Source organism: Sphaerodactylus townsendi, unplaced genomic scaffold (assembly GCF_021028975.2).
Source record: "Sphaerodactylus townsendi isolate TG3544 unplaced genomic scaffold, MPM_Stown_v2.3 scaffold_28, whole genome shotgun sequence".
NCBI classification, from domain to species: Eukaryota; Metazoa; Chordata; class Lepidosauria; order Squamata; family Sphaerodactylidae; genus Sphaerodactylus; species Sphaerodactylus townsendi.
In genome coordinates this window covers 528,139-545,155 of record NW_025950451.1, presented here as the reverse complement: position 1 = coordinate 545,155, position 17,017 = coordinate 528,139, and the positions used below count along the sequence as shown (strand labels likewise).

Here is a 17,017-nt window from a genome sequence, read left to right as displayed (position 1 = left end):
ATTGTGACTGACTGTATCAAACGCTTTATATTCAAGGATAGTAGTTATACCATGCTGTCCTTCCCATGCTTGGGCACCAACTCTGAAGTGACTGAGAAATTGAATTAGCATACCTCAGTAGAATTTTCTGTTCAGAGATCAGGTCCCCCAATGCTAGAATTAACAGGCTGTCTCCAAACTCACCAGTGGAATCTTTTCTTTTGCTTCTTGTGTGTCGATACGAAGTCAGGCTTTCCCTGTTCCTCAACAGACAAGAAATCATTTTATCAGTACACGTGAAGGGCTAGAAGACCTCAAGAAGAGGATGAAAGAAGCTCCCTTGACCTGCAAACTACCTGGGCAGCCAACTATAGAGGGCTATCTTTATACTCAAGAAAAATGTAAGTGAATTTGGGGATACTGGGGGTTCAGTAAAGAGCCACAGTCTGTCAGGAGACCATGAGCTGCTGAACTACTCTCTTCTAAGTTCTTGTAGTTGGTGGACCATCTGTCCTCTACATTTTAAGTGTTAGACGAGAACAGGGAAGACCGGCTTTCAGATCCTTGTTTCGTTTGGGGGATCTGAGCCAAACATTTCCTCTCCACACAGCCTTACAGAATAAATAACATTTTAGAGAAGCCACCTTTGCTGTCCTGGCATCCTTGGATACAAATGTGACAGATCTCCTCCAAAAGTGTGTCATGATTGGCTGAACCCTCATTCCTCACAAAGTACAAAAATTAAGCCTGAGTCTCTGGTGCTTGGCTGGTCAAAGTACGGGGTCTTTTGCTGCTCTCCCTTGGTTCATATCAGACAGTAGAAGAGGAGTTTGTATTTATACCCCGCCTTTCTCTCCTGTAAGGAGTCTCAAAGTGGCTTACAAACTCCTTACTCTTCCCACAACAGAAGCCTCAAAGTGAGGTAGGTGGGGCTGAGAGAGTTCTGAAGAACTATGACTAGCCCAAGGCCACTCAGCAGGCTTCATGTGGAGGAACAGGGAAACAAACCTGGTCCACCAAATTAGAGTCCGCTGCTCATGTGGAGGAGTGGGAATCAAACCCAATTCTCCAGATTGGAGTCCACCACTCTTCACCACTACAGCACGCTGGCTGTCATGCTGTAAGGACCATGGAGTGTCTAAACAGGCTCTGTTAGAAGCCAGATGTTGTACAGGGATGTAGAAGGAAAAAACATTGACCTCTCATGAGATTCCTTTCCCTTTCTACTTGTTGTAGGGGCGCTGGGTGTCTCATGGGTGAAGCATTATTGCCAGTATATGAAGGAACTCAGGACATTAAGAATGACGCCTATGGAGCAGAAGCCCGGGTCGAAGCAAGTAAGCAGCCTCCTTCACCCCAGCTTTGCAGTGGGCCTGCTCTCGGTCCGGATGAAATGTGCACCTTCACCTGCCTCTTGGCCCCAATTGCATAGGCCAGTGGTGGCGAATCTTTGGCACTCCAAATGGTATGGACTACAATTCCCATCAGCCCCTGCCAGCATGGCCAATTGGGGTGCCAAAGGTTCGCCACCATCTGGAGTGCCAAAGGTTCTGGAGTGCCAAAGGTTCGCCACCACGGGCATAGGCTGATTCTTGCCCCTGTCTGGTGATTTAAAATGATTATCTCTACAGGCTTTTGTTCGTTTAAATGGTGGCTTTGGATTCTTTTCTCTTCAGGGTACCTTACAATTTGTGCTGAAGTCCTGTGTGAGGCGAAAGACAGACTCCATAGACAAAAGATTTTGTTTTGATATTGAGACAGTGGAAAGGTGAGTTGTCCTGCCACAGTCTAAAAGCAGAACAGCAGCCCTGAGGGCCTCTGTGGGGCTCTGAGGTGCCTGGAATCCTCAGCCCAGCCCTGCTGGCCCCACTTCCATTTGTTTGGTTTATTTCTCAAGGAAGAGGAAAAAAACATAATTCCAGCTTCATTTTGGTTTTCTTTTGTTGAATCTCACGTAGGCCTGGGACCATCACCTTGCAAGCACTTTCCGAAGCAAACAGACGTCTCTGGATGGAGGCCATGGATGGCAAAGAGCCGGTAGGTGCTGTAAACTGGGACACAAGTGCCCTGAGCCATTTCCTGGTCTTCGTGCCATGCCGGGGAGGAGACGGGAGCACCGCTTTTGAAGCACTATTTTATGCCTGCTGTTCACAGAGAGGAAGGCTTGTAGTAGTAAAGGCTTGTCCAAAAGAGCTGGAAACATGATTTGAAAAACAGTTATGAGGCTATACATTTTCCAAATGGCTGAATGCTGGGCCAGTTCTGGCAAGCAGTTCTGCTTCAGTTGATTACTGGAGTTGACCATAATCCTGTGCATCGTTGCCAGACAGTCCAGCTGGTTGATGTGGCTGTGAATTGTTCCTCCGCCTGACTGCCCTGCTCTTCTGGGGCCCGTCAGTTCCTGTTGATGCACATTTTGCATCTGCACCTTCCTGCGCTTCACTGTTTGTTCTCTTCATACAGTCTTGGTACTTGATGGTATCTCCTTGAAATTTCCTGCATGGAGATAGCTCTACATTCAATATGGAAAACGGTTGTCAGCAGTTGCAACATGCTGTTAATTTTTTTAAATGAAACAGTATTTTTTTAATGAAACAGTACTGAAACAATATTTGGTCTCTATCATCATTTATAGAATAATATAGAACAGTGGCGGCAAACCTTTGGCACTCCAGATGTTATGGACTACAATTCCCATCAGCCCCTGCCAGCATGGCCAATTGTAGGGGCTGGCAGGGGCTGATGGGAATTGCAGTCCATAACATCTGGAGTGCCAAAGGTTCGCCACCACAGATCTAGAATAATAACAGATGGGTAGTATGATAGCAAAAATGTGCTTTATGGAATAACTAGTAGCAAAGCCCATTGCAGGGGAGATGCAGAGGGCCCTAGCACAGCGTTGGAGAGGAAGCATCTCCCCCTGCAATGGGCTTTAATGGGACTGCAGTGCCCTCCCCCCCCCGCCCCCCAATACACACTCCCAGCATGACACTTACATGTTTCTGGGTATGTGGTTCAGGGGTGAGAGAGACAGGAGAGGTGTGGCTTGCGGTACGTTGGAAGATGAGGATAGGGAGAGGATGGAGAGAAGGGCGGGCAGCAAGGTGAGGGTTGGGCTGGAAGAGGATGGAACCAAGTTGCTTGGGATGGCAGGAGGGTTGAAAGGGGAGGCTTGGGGTGGGGGAGAGCGGAAAGATGAGTGTTCTGGTAGGGCAGGGGGCAAGGTGAGGCCTGGGCTGTGGGGAGGGATGTAAGGTAAGGCTTGGGTAGGGATAGGATTGGAGGGTGTGGTTAGGGGTGGGTAGGGGTGAAGAGGGCCCAGTTGGGGAGTCCTGGGGGCAGGGGGAAGGGGAGTGGCTTGCTGGCCCTGCACCCTACTTGGCCTGGCAACTTACACATCCACAGCTCTGATGCAGATAGCTGTAACGAACTAGTAAACTCCAGGCAAAAGCAACCGTTAAAAGTTCTTTATTGAGCTGGCATTCTTCGTCTGAAACAGGCGATGCGAGATCTGAAGCCCAGATCTCAATCAACAGCTTTTACAGGTGTATCAAACAGGCTCCCGCCAAAAGAGTATAAACAAAACAGGATTTCACACAGGATAGCAAGCAAGTGAAAGATAACCAAAACAGCAAAATTCCCCTTCTCAGGCATTAAGCCAAGAACCTCTGGTGGGAATCTCTCAAGGTCGGAAAACACACACTCACCACAACCTTACAATGGCCCAGCTATTATCATCGCCCAAGGCCATGGGGCCCCTTTCTCCTACTCGCAAGTAACTAGCTTAATAGTGCTTAACTGTTTCTCCTTATCGGCCTTCCTGAGGGAGTAAGCTGCCTGTCCCAAAAGCAATGTCTCTTTCTCATTGTCTTTTCACATGCTGATATTATGGGAATCCGAGGGTGGGGGTTTCTGGGTTGAGTCAAACTGTAACCTTCAGGTATATACCGGGGGGCAGAGAGCCAAACCCCAGTTTTGGCTATCTGGCCGTTGGGCTGACACAGTTCTAATAAAGCTCTTGAACCGTTCTTGAGACTTGTTATTGACTGGGGTAACAGACCCTTACAGCTGTGGAGGACCCAGTTGGGGAGTCCTGGGTGTGGGGGAAAGGGGACGAGCTTGCCGGCTGCAGTGGGCCCGGCTGGGGAGTCCTGGGGCAGGGGAAAGAGGAGGGGCTGGGCGCAGTTGCGGAGTCCTGGGGAAAAGGGGAGGGGCTTGCTGGGCCATGGTGGGCAACTGCTCCACAGCCTGGCAATGGCCAATGGGAACGCAGGATGCACCAGGCTTGGGTCCCTGTGCGTCCTGCACCATAATTGGCTAAAGTTTCATCAACAGACGTTCGAACTCGTAGCCAATTATGTATTGTCAGATGGCAAATGTGTTGCAAAGTGAGAGATTGCTGAAGTGTCTGGAGGAAATTCTGCACGGAAGGTGCATGCTTTCTCGGTTTGTCTCTTGAAACCACTGAGGAATGCTAGCAAGGCGAAGAACAGCGACACATCAGGCACATATATAAAAACCATTTGTGTGCTGATGGTAGTAGTATGCTGGCAGTTTAGCCTGTTCATAGAAAGGTTCATTAATTTTATTAATTGAATTCCTTTCTTGCTGAGACTTAAAACACATCACACACTTAAAATCTGCAACCAACAGTGGGTTAAAACTGGATTTACAGGGACTAGGAAATGGTGCACTAAAAGCATTATACTATATACAATGAACAAAAGAATGAACACTGCCTAAAATTTCACAGCTGTTTCATTGCTATGATCCTGTTACTTTCCTTTATAAAGATGTCCTCCAGAATAATTCTACATTATATATCGTGTAGAACGATAAAAGCCTGGGAGATTTCCTCACCTCTGCCAAACAGGCCATTTTAACAGGAAATGGTCGACATAACTGTGTGCTGTAATTTCTGAGGCACTGGAAATTTTCTTGAGTACACTGACTGATTTCCTTGATTGGTTTCCTCGCACAGTATGGAAAAGGGAAGTTCCATGCATGTTTAAAATATTCAAATCTTATTGCGCTCTTCTTTAATTTACCACTTAGCTTCACTTTGTTTTCCCATTTTTTCTTTAGATCTACCACAGTCCCATCACAAAGCAGGAGGAAAGTAAGTTGCTTGCTTTCTCTTAGGAAATGTTCCACCTAAAGAAATCTGCTTGCAACACATTATTTCCAAGTAGTGTCTGTTGCTGCTCTCTGCTGGATTTATTGTGCACTGCAACGGCCTGCCCAGATCCAACATGCAGTTGTGTTTTTTAATGGGAGGAGGGGCAGGTAACAGCTCTAGCAGAACCACTGTGGATCTCTGTGAGCCCCTAGACAACAATTCCATCCACTTTCCTGGTTCACACGTCCAAGACCCAAACCAGCCATTCTCTGAAAACAAATCACATGACTTGCCCACCTCCATGGCCACTGTATGTTGAATTTATACCTTCTATGGGGACATCCCAGAATTGTTCAAGCATTGCTATGTGTGGATGGGCTCCTTCCATGCATGGCTGACATGACCATGTGGCGCAGTAACAGATGAGTTCCAACTTGTGAGACGTGATGTAATGGACAAACTACTTAGAAGTGCGCAGCCCACTGTGTCTAGACCTGAATCATGCCCTTCATGGCTGATAAATATCAAGCTGGCTTCGATTGATCAAGTGATAATAAGTGCCTCACCGTATGAGGGTATAATTCTGATAAGTTTGAAAGAAGTATTTGTGAAACCCCTCCTGAAGAAGTCATCCCTGGATCCAGGTGACCTGAATACCTGCTGCCTGGGGGCCAACTTTCCATTCTGGGGCAAGATGTTATTTTATTAAATTTAGAATAGCGCCCCATCCCCAAAGGGCTCTGGGTGGTTTACAACAAGAAGCAGCAAAGGTAATACAATAAAACCAATGCATAACTTAAATAAATACATTAAAATCTAATCCAGATAAAAACCCCAATTATAGGTGGCGCCCCAGGTCCCTTGTGCTTCCTGCCAGGAGAAGCCGACATACGTAGAACAGTCGGCTGAACGGTGTAAGAGGATATTGCAGCAGGGGAAGTGGGTGTTGGCGACACACCCTCAGGTAGTCTTGGGGGACCTGGACCAGGCCCAGTTCAATCTGGATCCAGGCCTATGTTTGGCTTGGGACAGGCTTGGCCACCCTGACTGATATCCTTTGCCAGGACAGTGAGAAGGGAAGTGTGTCCCTGAAGGTTCTCCTGGGCCTCTTGGTGGCTTTCAGGAGCATCTACAGCAGCACCCCTCAACACAGACTCATTGGACTGGCCTGTTGGGGTAGGGGCACCAGGCTTCAGTGGCTCAGCTTTTATTTCCCCAGCCAATTCAAGAAGGTGGTCCTGGGGGGCTCAGCCCCATGGAAGGTCTGGTGTGGGTTCCATTTTATCCCCTGTGTTGTTTAATGTCAACATGAAACCTGGGAGAGGTCACCCAGAGAAATGCCACCACTATGCAGGAGACACCTAGCTCTACTTCTCCATAATAACTGAGTCAGGCGGGTCTATGGAAGTCCTGAACAGATGCCAGAAGACAGTAACAGGATAGATGAGGGCCAAGCCTAATCTATAACTATCTATTGTTTAGAACATCGTGATGACGAACCCCCACCAAATCACCAGGCAGGACTCATTTCCACCCAAGCCCTGTGAGTCCTGCACGGGGATTGGCCCGCCTACAGTCCTCCTCATTGCCCAACACCTTTAAAAGTTTCCTGCACAGAGCTGGATGCCTCCTGACGCTCCCTGTTGCCATCTGACTCCTCCCAAAGCTCCCTGCATTGCCCGGAGTTTCCCAGCCTTACCCGCTGCTGCTGGACTCCTCACAACTCACCTCACAAACAGCACATTCCGAGAAGCCCAGGCAAGTAAAACGCACAACAAACCCTTTCCAACAACTGGTTGCCAACTTCCAAGAGAGCTCTGGCAATTTGAAATTACAACTGATCTTGACACCACTGGGGCTGTCGGTGAAAGTAGCTCACACCCACTTGAAAAAAAAGATGTAGAGGCTTGCCAAAAGAGATTGCAATTAACCCCCAAACAATAGGAAGTCTGAGGACCCTGAATGACCAGTCAACTAAAGGACTGTTTGCAACAGCTGATTAGGAAGGGAGTTGGAATCTCCATCTGAAAGGTCTTCTTAGAAAAGAACCAGAACAAAAGTATGTTTGAACCCCCTCATCTTTGAAGTTCTTTGTTCCTTCGACTCCTCCCAAAGCTCCCCGCACTGACAAGGCCTCCCAACCCTTGCCCACGGCCGATGGACTCCTCACAAAGTGCCTCACAAACAGCCCAGTGCGAGAAGCCCAGGGAAGGACCCTGTAATTGCCTGGTGGCCTTACAAAAAATAAACCTTACAAAGACAGGTGTTGTTTTGAAAGACCTGAGTCCTTGAAAGACCTGAGTCGCTTCAGGGGCCCAGGGCTTCCTCCCGCCCTGTCCTGCCTGCTGCTTAAAATCTGCCTGTCACACCCTGCTCCCTGCACCCCCACCTTCACTGGCAAGGTAGGCGGGGACTAGAGGTGGGGAACTCTCTGTGGTGGCATCACCTGAAGAACCCAGGCTAGCCAGATCTTGTGAGAGCTTAGAAACTAAACAGGGTCAGCGCTTGAATGGGAGACCACCATGGAAGACTGTGGCTGCTGTGCGGAGGAGGAGGAGGAGTTGGATTTATATTCCCCCTTTCTCTCCTGTAGGAGACTCAGAGGGGCTGACAATCTCCTTGCCCTTCCCCCCTCACAACAAACACCCTGTGAGGTGGGTGGGGCTGAGAGAACTCAGAAGAGCTGTGACTAGCTCAAGGTCACCCAGCTGGCGTGTGTGGGAGTGCACAGGCTAATCTATATTCCCCAGATAAACCTCCACAGCTCAGGCGGCAGAGCGGGGAATCAAACCCGGTTCCTCCAGATTAGATACACGAGCTCTTAACCTCCTACGCCACTGCTGCTCCTTGCCCTGGCAAAACACTTCTGCTTGTCTCCTACCTTGAAAACCCCTTGAGGTGGATCTTCACACGGTCATCCTGAGTCAGTTGTGTCTCAGCAGCACTCTTTACCTTACCTGTATTCCATTTGGAATGCCCGCCCTACCCTACAATCTATAGACAGCAGACCAAAACTTTTAAAAAATCCAGGTTTTTAATAAGAGTTTGTTTCCCTTACCTGGCCTGTGCCTGGCCCAAGATCTGTTCAATAGATAATTTTACATCCATGAGTTTTGTTAAAATGATTTCTTTTTGTATTGAGAATTTATTCATTGTGAGCCATCTCAAGCAAGCCACTTGAGAGACAACATAACTTTTCTAAACAAAGCAGTAGGATGTAAATCCAAAAATCCCCAAACAAGGCCTTGCAGACACAGTGAGCATTGTTCTATCAGCCTGCTAGAAGCTTTGGGTTTACAGAAATTATGAAATGCAGTGGTACCTCTTTTTTTGACGATAATTGGTCGGAAAGGAATCGAAAACCGAAATCAATGAAAACCGAGGCACCATTTCCCATAGGAATCAATGTAAATCCAATTAATCCATTCCAGGCACTCCAAAAAGTGCCTCCAAGGGATTAATTGGCTTCCTCAAACCCCAGCCAGCCAGGAGGCAGAGGGAACTCCTTATTTGGGCAGTGACATCAGGAGGAGTCACTGCCCAAATAAGGAGCTCCCTCTGCCTCCCTGCTGGCTGGGGTTTGAGGAAGCCTGGGAGAGCCTCATTGGGCAGTGACTCCCCCCTGATGTCAATGCCCAAATAAGGAGCTCCTCTGCCTCCCCGGTTGGCTCTCAACTGAGAGAACGAGAGGGAGCTCCTTATTTGGGCAGTGACTCCCCTGATGTCACTGCCCAAATGAAACTCCAGTTATTCAGTAGGGTTTCAGTTTTCGTGGACTTTTTCTCAGGCTGTCATGTCTGTTTTTCCCCTGAGGGGGAAAACAAGAAGAAACAACAACTTTTCTGTGGCTTCAAAAATTCTGGCAACTTTACAGCAGCTGCCAAGGTCCTGAGTGGATTGCCTGCGGCCTTCCACCAAAATGTCTGTGTTCCCTTTTGCCTGCATTGATATCTGGTAGGAAGCCTACTTGCTGTGTGCTGCCCCCCCCCCCCCCCCCCCCCCCCCGCCATGGGAGATGCTGCAAGCTGTTGTTGAGGCAGAGAGGATTGTTAAGCCAATGCACTGTAATCCCATAGTGTGGGAGAGAAATGGAATCAGCGGCTGGGATCCCCCCGTTTGCTTTCCTGCATGAGGCCCCTGGTAGCGGCATTCCCAGTTGTAGGGACAGAGGTTTCTGCCGCCGAGGTAGAGGACCCGTCAAGGGTCTCAGAAGGGTTAGCGGGATGCTCTGACCCCGCTCTGTGTGTTTGGTGCAGTGCTGGCTTTTTGCTGTGCAGAATGAATCAGGCCAGTGAACCGAATGCAGCAGAGCCAGGCTGCGTCCTCTGAGGGCTGGAGACAGGTCAAGCTGCCCTGGTGTGGCAGTGATGCCATCAATGACTCAGGCTCCACGCAGAATACCATAACAACATAGACTGTGTACAGGTTGGCAATAATAACAATGTAAATATCTATCTTCTATTATTCAAAGGTACAGCGTGTTAAAAAGTCTGTGCATACAATCATTCAGTTCCACGTGGGTGCAATAAACAATTTAAATCACTTCAAATTGTATTTATTTTGGTCATTTGTAAGCTCATAAGCAATCTTGAAACTATATATAGGTATAACAACTTTAAAGCAAACGAAACAGAAACATCTATGTTTAAATTAGTGCGTGTGTGTGTATGTATACATACACACACACACACACACACAGAGGACACTTTTGTCTTGTACAATAATATAACCACAAGAGAACAGCTTTTTTCTAATTTAAACATAGATGTTTATGTGTGTGTGTGTGTGTGTGTATATATATATATATATATACACTAATTTAAACATAGATGTTTATGGTTCATTTGCTTTAAGGTTGTTGTATCTATTTATAGTTTCAAGAATTTTGATTGCCTATGAGGTTACATATGACCAAAATAAACACAAGCAATTTGATGTGATTCAAGTTGTTTATTGGACCCATGTGGAACAGAATGATTGTATGTGCAGACTTTTTAAATATACTATACCTTTGAATAATACAAGATAGATATTTACATCTTTATTGCCAACCTATACGCGGTTTGTTTATTTCTTTATTAGACTTTATTTAGAGTTTATTTCTTTATTATTTATTAATATGCCCTTTTGAACACAACATCTTTATTACAAACAAACAAACACTAAATAATCAATATCTGTGGTGTGCATCAGTGACTCATCTGGTGTCCTGTGGCTGTCTAGCCAGCCTAGCAGAGACTGCAGGATTGTGGTGGTCTTGAACTGGCCATCTGAAGGGTGTTGGGTTTGGGTTTTAGCCAACTCCACCCAAAGAAGGAACTGCCAGGAGATCATAGGCGGGAGGAGGTTGGAATTGCTCTGGGATCCCTCAGCAGCGTTTCTTTTTCACTGTGGGCCACCAGTATATACCATCCGCATTGAAGGTGTTCAATGCTAAATACGGCTCTCAGCTCCTCTATGGAGCACCTATTTGGATCGGAGCTATAAACAAAAATATAAACACAGCCCAGTCCCGTTTCTTCCACAAAATTATGGGCTTACCAAATTGTGCTTCATATGCAGCCCCATGTGTTTGTGGAACTCGCTATCATATGCCACGATGGCCTGGTTGAGAACTGTCAGATACTGGCTAATGTGATCCACTATCGCAGGATCACTCCAGTTTGTTACACCCTATGCTTCTTCCTCGGAATTATGCAAATTCTAGGTGGTTGAAACTAGTTGAGGGAAAACCAACACTCTTGGCTTTTCATTAGAGTCATTAGTCCCTCTTTCCCTATCAGAAGCATATAGCTGTTTGAAAACTAAGCTTTTATTAGAACAAGAGTATCGGGATATGATAACAGCTGGCAGGAAAACGTGGTTCCCCCCTGAACCTGCTTATTCCAATTGATCATGCACACATGGATCATTATTTACAGTGGATCACCAACCCTAAAATTAAGAAGAGCTTTAACACTGGCCAGATTCCAATCTAATGCCTTCTATGCTGCTCTGTACTAAGTAGATATCAACAAATTGATAAACAGAGTGAGGCTATGTCCATGCAATATGTGGGTGGGGACACTCGATCATACCCTCTTTCATTGGTGTAAGTATTTGCAAAACTCAGAATGTCACAATCTGCACCCTATCCCATTTCTGTATAACAATCTAAATTTGATGCTCTTAAGATACCTATGCTTTTGAACAACATGGATCCCACAGTGTGAGAGGAATGTATAAAATTTCTGCTACCAATAGACGTAAGTTCAGATGAATACCAACCAAAGTCTATGTATTATGACCACATATAGCCAGCAGTAATTTTTCTAGCTTCTGTCCGTATCCGATGACGTTTAAGTGAGTTAACTTAGCTGAAGGAATGTCCTATAGTTACAGAAGGACCATGTATATATTTTAGTATTTAGTATTTTAGTACCAGTGTCTATAATTGTGAGCAATAATGGGCAAATTTTGTATGCTGATTTTGTATGTTTATTTTATGCCAATAAAGGCTTGTGATTGATGGTCTGGCTTGTGGGTCTGAGCATGCCGGGAGCTTTGCCCTGCCTTTTTGGCAAAAGGTTTCTTTCTGTCGCTGTTGCCTCAGCTGCAGGAAGTTGGCCTGACTGCTGCCCATGGAAGGACGGACTTGTTGGTGTTGTTGTTTAAGGAGCATTGCTGTTTCAAAGGGGAGATGCTAAACTGCTGTTCCTGCCACCAAGAGCTATGTGATAACCACTGCTGTTTCTTCTTCCCAAATAGTGGAACTGAATGAGGTTGGCTTCCGATTTGTCCGGAAATGCATCAACGTCATAGAGACGAAAGGTAAGTTTGGAAGCTCTTTCAATTGCTTCCCTCCAACTTACTAATTTATTCTTCTGCAGCGTCCCCAGGCAAGACAGGCTTGATCGGAATCTTTCTCAGCAGCTTGAAAACAACTCTGCACGAAGACCATAGCAGATCACAACTGGGAGGCACACTCACAGTTGCAAACTGGGAGGTGTGAAAAATAAAAAGAAATTAAAAGCTCTGTTATTAATGAAATATATATATGTATGTGTGTGTTTGTGTGTTCTATTTGTTATTAATGAACAATAAGAAAAATTCTACTTATTGAAAATAAAAAACTGATTCATTCTGCACAGCAAAAACTAATAACAATTTTTTTTTAAAAAAGCTGTGAGGTCAGAGGCAGAGCAAGGGGAAACTCCGCCCGGGTCGCGTGTGTGCCTTGTATCCCACCATGGTGGCGCCCGCCCCGGGAACGCCCCCTCCTCAGCCTGGTCATGGCTCTGCAGGGGCGTCGTGCCCCACCCTGTTGGCTCAACGCCTCTGTAGCCCCTGATCCCGTGCTGGTGTCCCTAGAGTCTTTGCCTGATCTCAGCGCACGAGGTCATGTCTCCCCTGGCTGCCCAGTCAGTGCAGCTGCTCCTTCCGCCTGCTTCCTCCCTGGACACCTGGCAGTTCCTCCTTTTATCTCTCCACCCAGCTTCCCGATTCCCCTTCCCACCCCGACCCCCCTCAGCTGGTGGTGCAGTCCCATGCTTCCCTATCCATCTCCCGTGCTCTTCTCCAGTGCCACCTCTTTTCCCTGGCCTCCTCTGATGCCAAGCTGTTCCCTGCTGGTTCTTCACAGTGTGTCATCTAAACCCCTGTTCCCCTCCCTGAGGCTGCCCTGCGCTGTGGGTGGACCGCTTCCCTCTCAGGTGGTGGTTGTGCTGTCATGGTGGGCCCTGTGTGCCTGGCAGCCCCTGTGTTCTTCTCTGCCACCTTGGCCTCCTGCCTCGCTTCCCCTCGCCGTCACCTCGCAGCTGCCTTGTGACACTGCCTCGCCACTTGTCAAATGGGGAAGAGCGTTTCGGAGCCGTCCGGGGTGGTTGGGAGTGCCAACCCTGGGAAAAGCGCAAGAGAGATGAACTTCTATGTCCATCATAAACTTCTCTTTTGGCAACTTGCAGTAAAAGCTGATGTTTTAATCACTCTTAGGAATATTTTGTGATCAATAAGGCTGCATTTTGAAAGGGAGAAGAATTAAAATAATGAATTAAAAATGTATACACTCCCTTAGCCTTCATTCAGGGGAGCCAGCAGTCAAAAGTAATGCCATGACTGGTACAGAGTTGGTGGGGAAGAAGAGCAGGCTGTGTTTGGGTTGCGGAATTTTGAAGGGTTTTGTCATAAAAGTACCACTAGAATAAATGGGAGCTGTTTGGCCGAGTCCTTTCTGGGACACTGAAGATCTCCAACAATGTATTTTTGCTACTAGAATTTGAAATGACTGGCAGACAGCCATTGTGCAAAAGAATTCCAGTAGAATTTCCCATCAGCTAACTGATGGGAAATGCAAATGAACTGACTTGAAATGATGCCGTCTCTCAGGTTCCTAATGAGTTTTTCAGGATGGAATATTTCTGGGGAAAAATCAGATGGAAGCCACTGCACAGAACCTATACAGGTGTTTGAGAGGACCATTTTTTTCATGTTAAGCAGGGCCATGTTGAGTATGTCTGCTATTCAGTCTGCTGTTGAGTATTTTGCAGTACCTGCAAAAGGGAGTTGGACTCTCTGCACTGAAAGGCAGGCAGCAACAGGTGCACGAGGCTGGCTGTTCTCGTGGTCTGAATGCCTTTGTCTACTAAGCACTTCCAAGCACTTCCAAGATTGCCCTCTGTTCTTTGCATCCTCGTACCAGTTCAGGTCAGATGAGGGTGCTTTGAATACTGTGCTGTCCATGTACCAAGGGAGGGAAGGTGGCACAGCATAGCCCAATCTTATGAGATCTTGGATGCTAAGCAGGGTTTGTGCTTGGATGAGGAGCCACCAACTAAGTCTCTGCAGAAGAAAGGAAGACCCAACCACTTCTTCTCACTTGCATTGAAACCCCTTGCTGGGGTTGCCATAAGTCAGCTGGGACTTGACAGCATGTCACCTGTGCATTCATGAGCCAAGTTCATACAGAAAGTGTAATGGTTTGGGTGCCTGTTCCACAATTGTGGCATCCCATTTTCTTCCAGGGCCTGTGGAAGTCCAAGGGGTGGCATTTGTTTGCCAGAATTAAGGTGGGGTGAGGGTGACCCTGAAGAGAGGGGCTGTCTCTATTTTATTTCAAACTGGTGTTTCCAAGCCCAAACCTTGGGGATGGGTAAGACTCTCAATTGGAATGCATAAATATGGCCAAAGGTTAACTTCTGTGTTGCTCTGCCTGAATACTGGCCATGGACTCCAGAGCTTATCAGTGTGGGAGAATCCATGGCTTATGCTGCTAGGCAAGGAGACCAGGCCTAGTTGGGGGTACAGAGCTCCTGGGTCATGTGGTCAAGTCCACTGGTTGGAATGTGGGGAGGGGGCTTTGCACGTCCTCATATTCCTAGTACTGGTCTCGAATGCAGTTCCACAGTTCTCAGAAAGAGAGCTCAGAAAAAGAGACTCTGATCAAATGTGTTTGGGTAATTTTGATCATACTTTTAAAATGTTTGGAATGGTTCTTTGTCTTTGTGTTGGGGGCAGTCCAAGTCACGGACGCATGTGCAGGCGCCAGGCTTATTGATAAGCTCACATTCCTCGCTCCCCTTCCACTGTTCTAATTGCAGAAATTTAACATTGGCTAAATTCTGGCTACCTGTGTCATAGGATTTCAAGCACACAGGTTAACCTGAAAGTATCCCCCCTACACACATACCTTCTTAGAACCTCAACAAGAAAGACTTTAAAGTTCCAGTGAGTGGGAAGAAACTGTCTCTTATTAATCTAGAAGCAATAAAGCCTGTTGTATGAACAAATACAACAGGTCCTAGAAAACTGTTGGTGGGTTAAAAGCACCCACTGAGGACGCAAACTCCTTTTCCTCCCCCCTTGACCCCATGTCACCAGCTCCTTCCTCCTCCTCTTCCTGAATGCCTGCCCTTCTTTCGGACACCTGTATTGCTATGCAACAGTTAACAGTGCATTGTCAAAGGCTTTCATGGCTGGATTCAACTGGTGGGTTTTCCGGGGGGCTGTGTGGCCGTGGTTTGGTAGATCTTGTTCCTAATGTTTTGCTCCATCTGTGGCTGGCATCTTCAGAGGTGTACCACAGAGAGAAGACTTCAGACTTCAGTGTGTAACAGACTTCCCTCTGTGATACACCTCCGAAGATGCCAGCCACAGATGCAGGCGAAATGCTAGGAACAAGATCTGCCAGACCACGGCCACACAGCCTGGAAAACCCACGACAACCAGTTAACAGTGCAGTTGCAGCTGCTGGCAGTCACAACCCTCTTACGGGGAGCGGCTGCTGCCTGCACCTCAAGGAGCTGCAGATGGTACAGCAACTGTAATTATTCAGCAGTTGGGGAGAAGGGTGAGCATGTGAGTGAGTAACCATCACATCCTGCTGTGCTGCTTGTGTTGTTTTTACCCTTTCTGTGTAAGCCCCACCCCCAAGTGGTGTAAGCATGGTGATTGGCTAGAAGTGAGTTGTGCATGGAGATTGGCCACCACAGCTAGCCTTTCATATAATAGGATAGGCTGGGATTCCCTCCCAAGAGCACTTTAGTGACCAACAAGATTGGGGTGGGGTGGGGGATGAGCTTTTGAGAGTCAACTCTCCCCATGTCAGATATCAGCCTGTGCTCTTGAATTCTGATGAGTAATAGGAGGTGGGGGGAGGGGAGTGTTGAACCCTGACTTTTGGCATGAAGAAGAAGGTGGGCATTCCCAGCAACAAACTGGGTTCCTGAACTGAGGCTATTTGTGGCCTCTAAAGGCAGTCTTATTTTACGGCCTTTGACACATTCTATGAGCAGAGTTACCGGTTCTTAAGAAATGACAGCAGCAGGTGGTGCTCTTGAGCTTTTGAAATGCAGGATTTCACCGGTGAAATAAGAATCTCATCTGTTTTTGTCCCGCTCAGGGGTCACAACAGAAGGCGTGTATCGAACGGTGGGCAGCAACATCCAGGTCCAGAAGCTCTTGAATGCATTTTTTGGTAAGAAGTGTAATTCTCTGGGTTTCAATTTCTGTGCGCTGTCGCGTCAAGGAGGAGAGGTCCACTTCATTCAACCCATCTCAGCCCAAGAAGCCTCCCTTGTTGCTTGGCCCCTCTCTGGACCTTCCACCATTTCTCTCTTTCTGAAGCTCGGACTAGATGTGGCCGCCCCCACAGGTCCAGCCCAGGGCTGCCATCCCATTCGAGAAATGTCCCACGGGGATATGGCTCAGTGATTGAGCATCTGCTCCGTCCCCAACATCCGTAGTGGATAAGTCCAGATAGAGCAAACCAGCACCATCTGGCTTAAATGGGGACATGTAGTATCTTTTGACATCTGCCAAGCACATATTCCCACAAGGAATTGTGGGTGTTGCTATTTTTGGAAGTATAAAGTTTAATTTGAAATTCTTACAGATAGTATTTTTTTTCCCTTGAAACAAATGGAAAGATAAATGAAATGGGATTTTGCACCTACCGGGTTAAAACGCTTACTGGTCATTTTGACATTCCTCAGATGTAGGACTGATGCCTGGCTTTAAACTGTGAAGGACATAAGACTGGAAATTACAGTGATCTGGATATGGGTAGAGCTAAGTTGCGGATCAGCACCTCTGCTGGGCGTGCAGAAGGTCCCAGGATCAATCCCTGGCATCTCCCATTAAAAGACGTGGGTGGGAGGGGATGTGAAGACCCCCATTGGAGACCTTCCAGAGCTGCTGCTTGTCCGGGGTCTTCGTGGCCCATGGGGTCAGGCAGTGTTGTGTGTTCAAGTTGAGCGGCAAAATATGAAACGTTAGGGTGCTGTGTGGTTTCTGGGCTGTATGGCCGTGTTCTAGCAGCATTCTCTCCTGAGCGGCAGCAGAGTGTTGGACTAGATGGACTCCTGGTCTGATCCAACAGGTTCTTTCTATGTTCTATGTCTTATGAACTGTTGCTACTAAGCAAACCAGGCCTCCTGTGCCTTT

At 47.2% G+C, this 17,017-nt stretch overlaps 1 protein-coding gene across 1 annotated transcript; it reads left to right on the top strand.

Annotated features, from left to right (window-relative positions):
• Positions 1 to 250: 250 nt before the first annotated feature.
• Positions 251 to 16,285, top strand: LOC125425319 (oligophrenin-1-like). Its single transcript, XM_048482927.1, has 7 exons — positions 251 to 380; positions 1,216 to 1,316; positions 1,656 to 1,747; positions 1,938 to 2,016; positions 5,065 to 5,098; positions 11,846 to 11,908; positions 15,975 to 16,285. Exons 1-7 carry the CDS (start codon positions 305 to 307, stop codon positions 16,283 to 16,285), a joined length of 756 nt encoding a protein of 251 aa, XP_048338884.1. The 5' UTR covers positions 251 to 304.
• Positions 16,286 to 17,017: the final 732 nt, after the last annotated feature.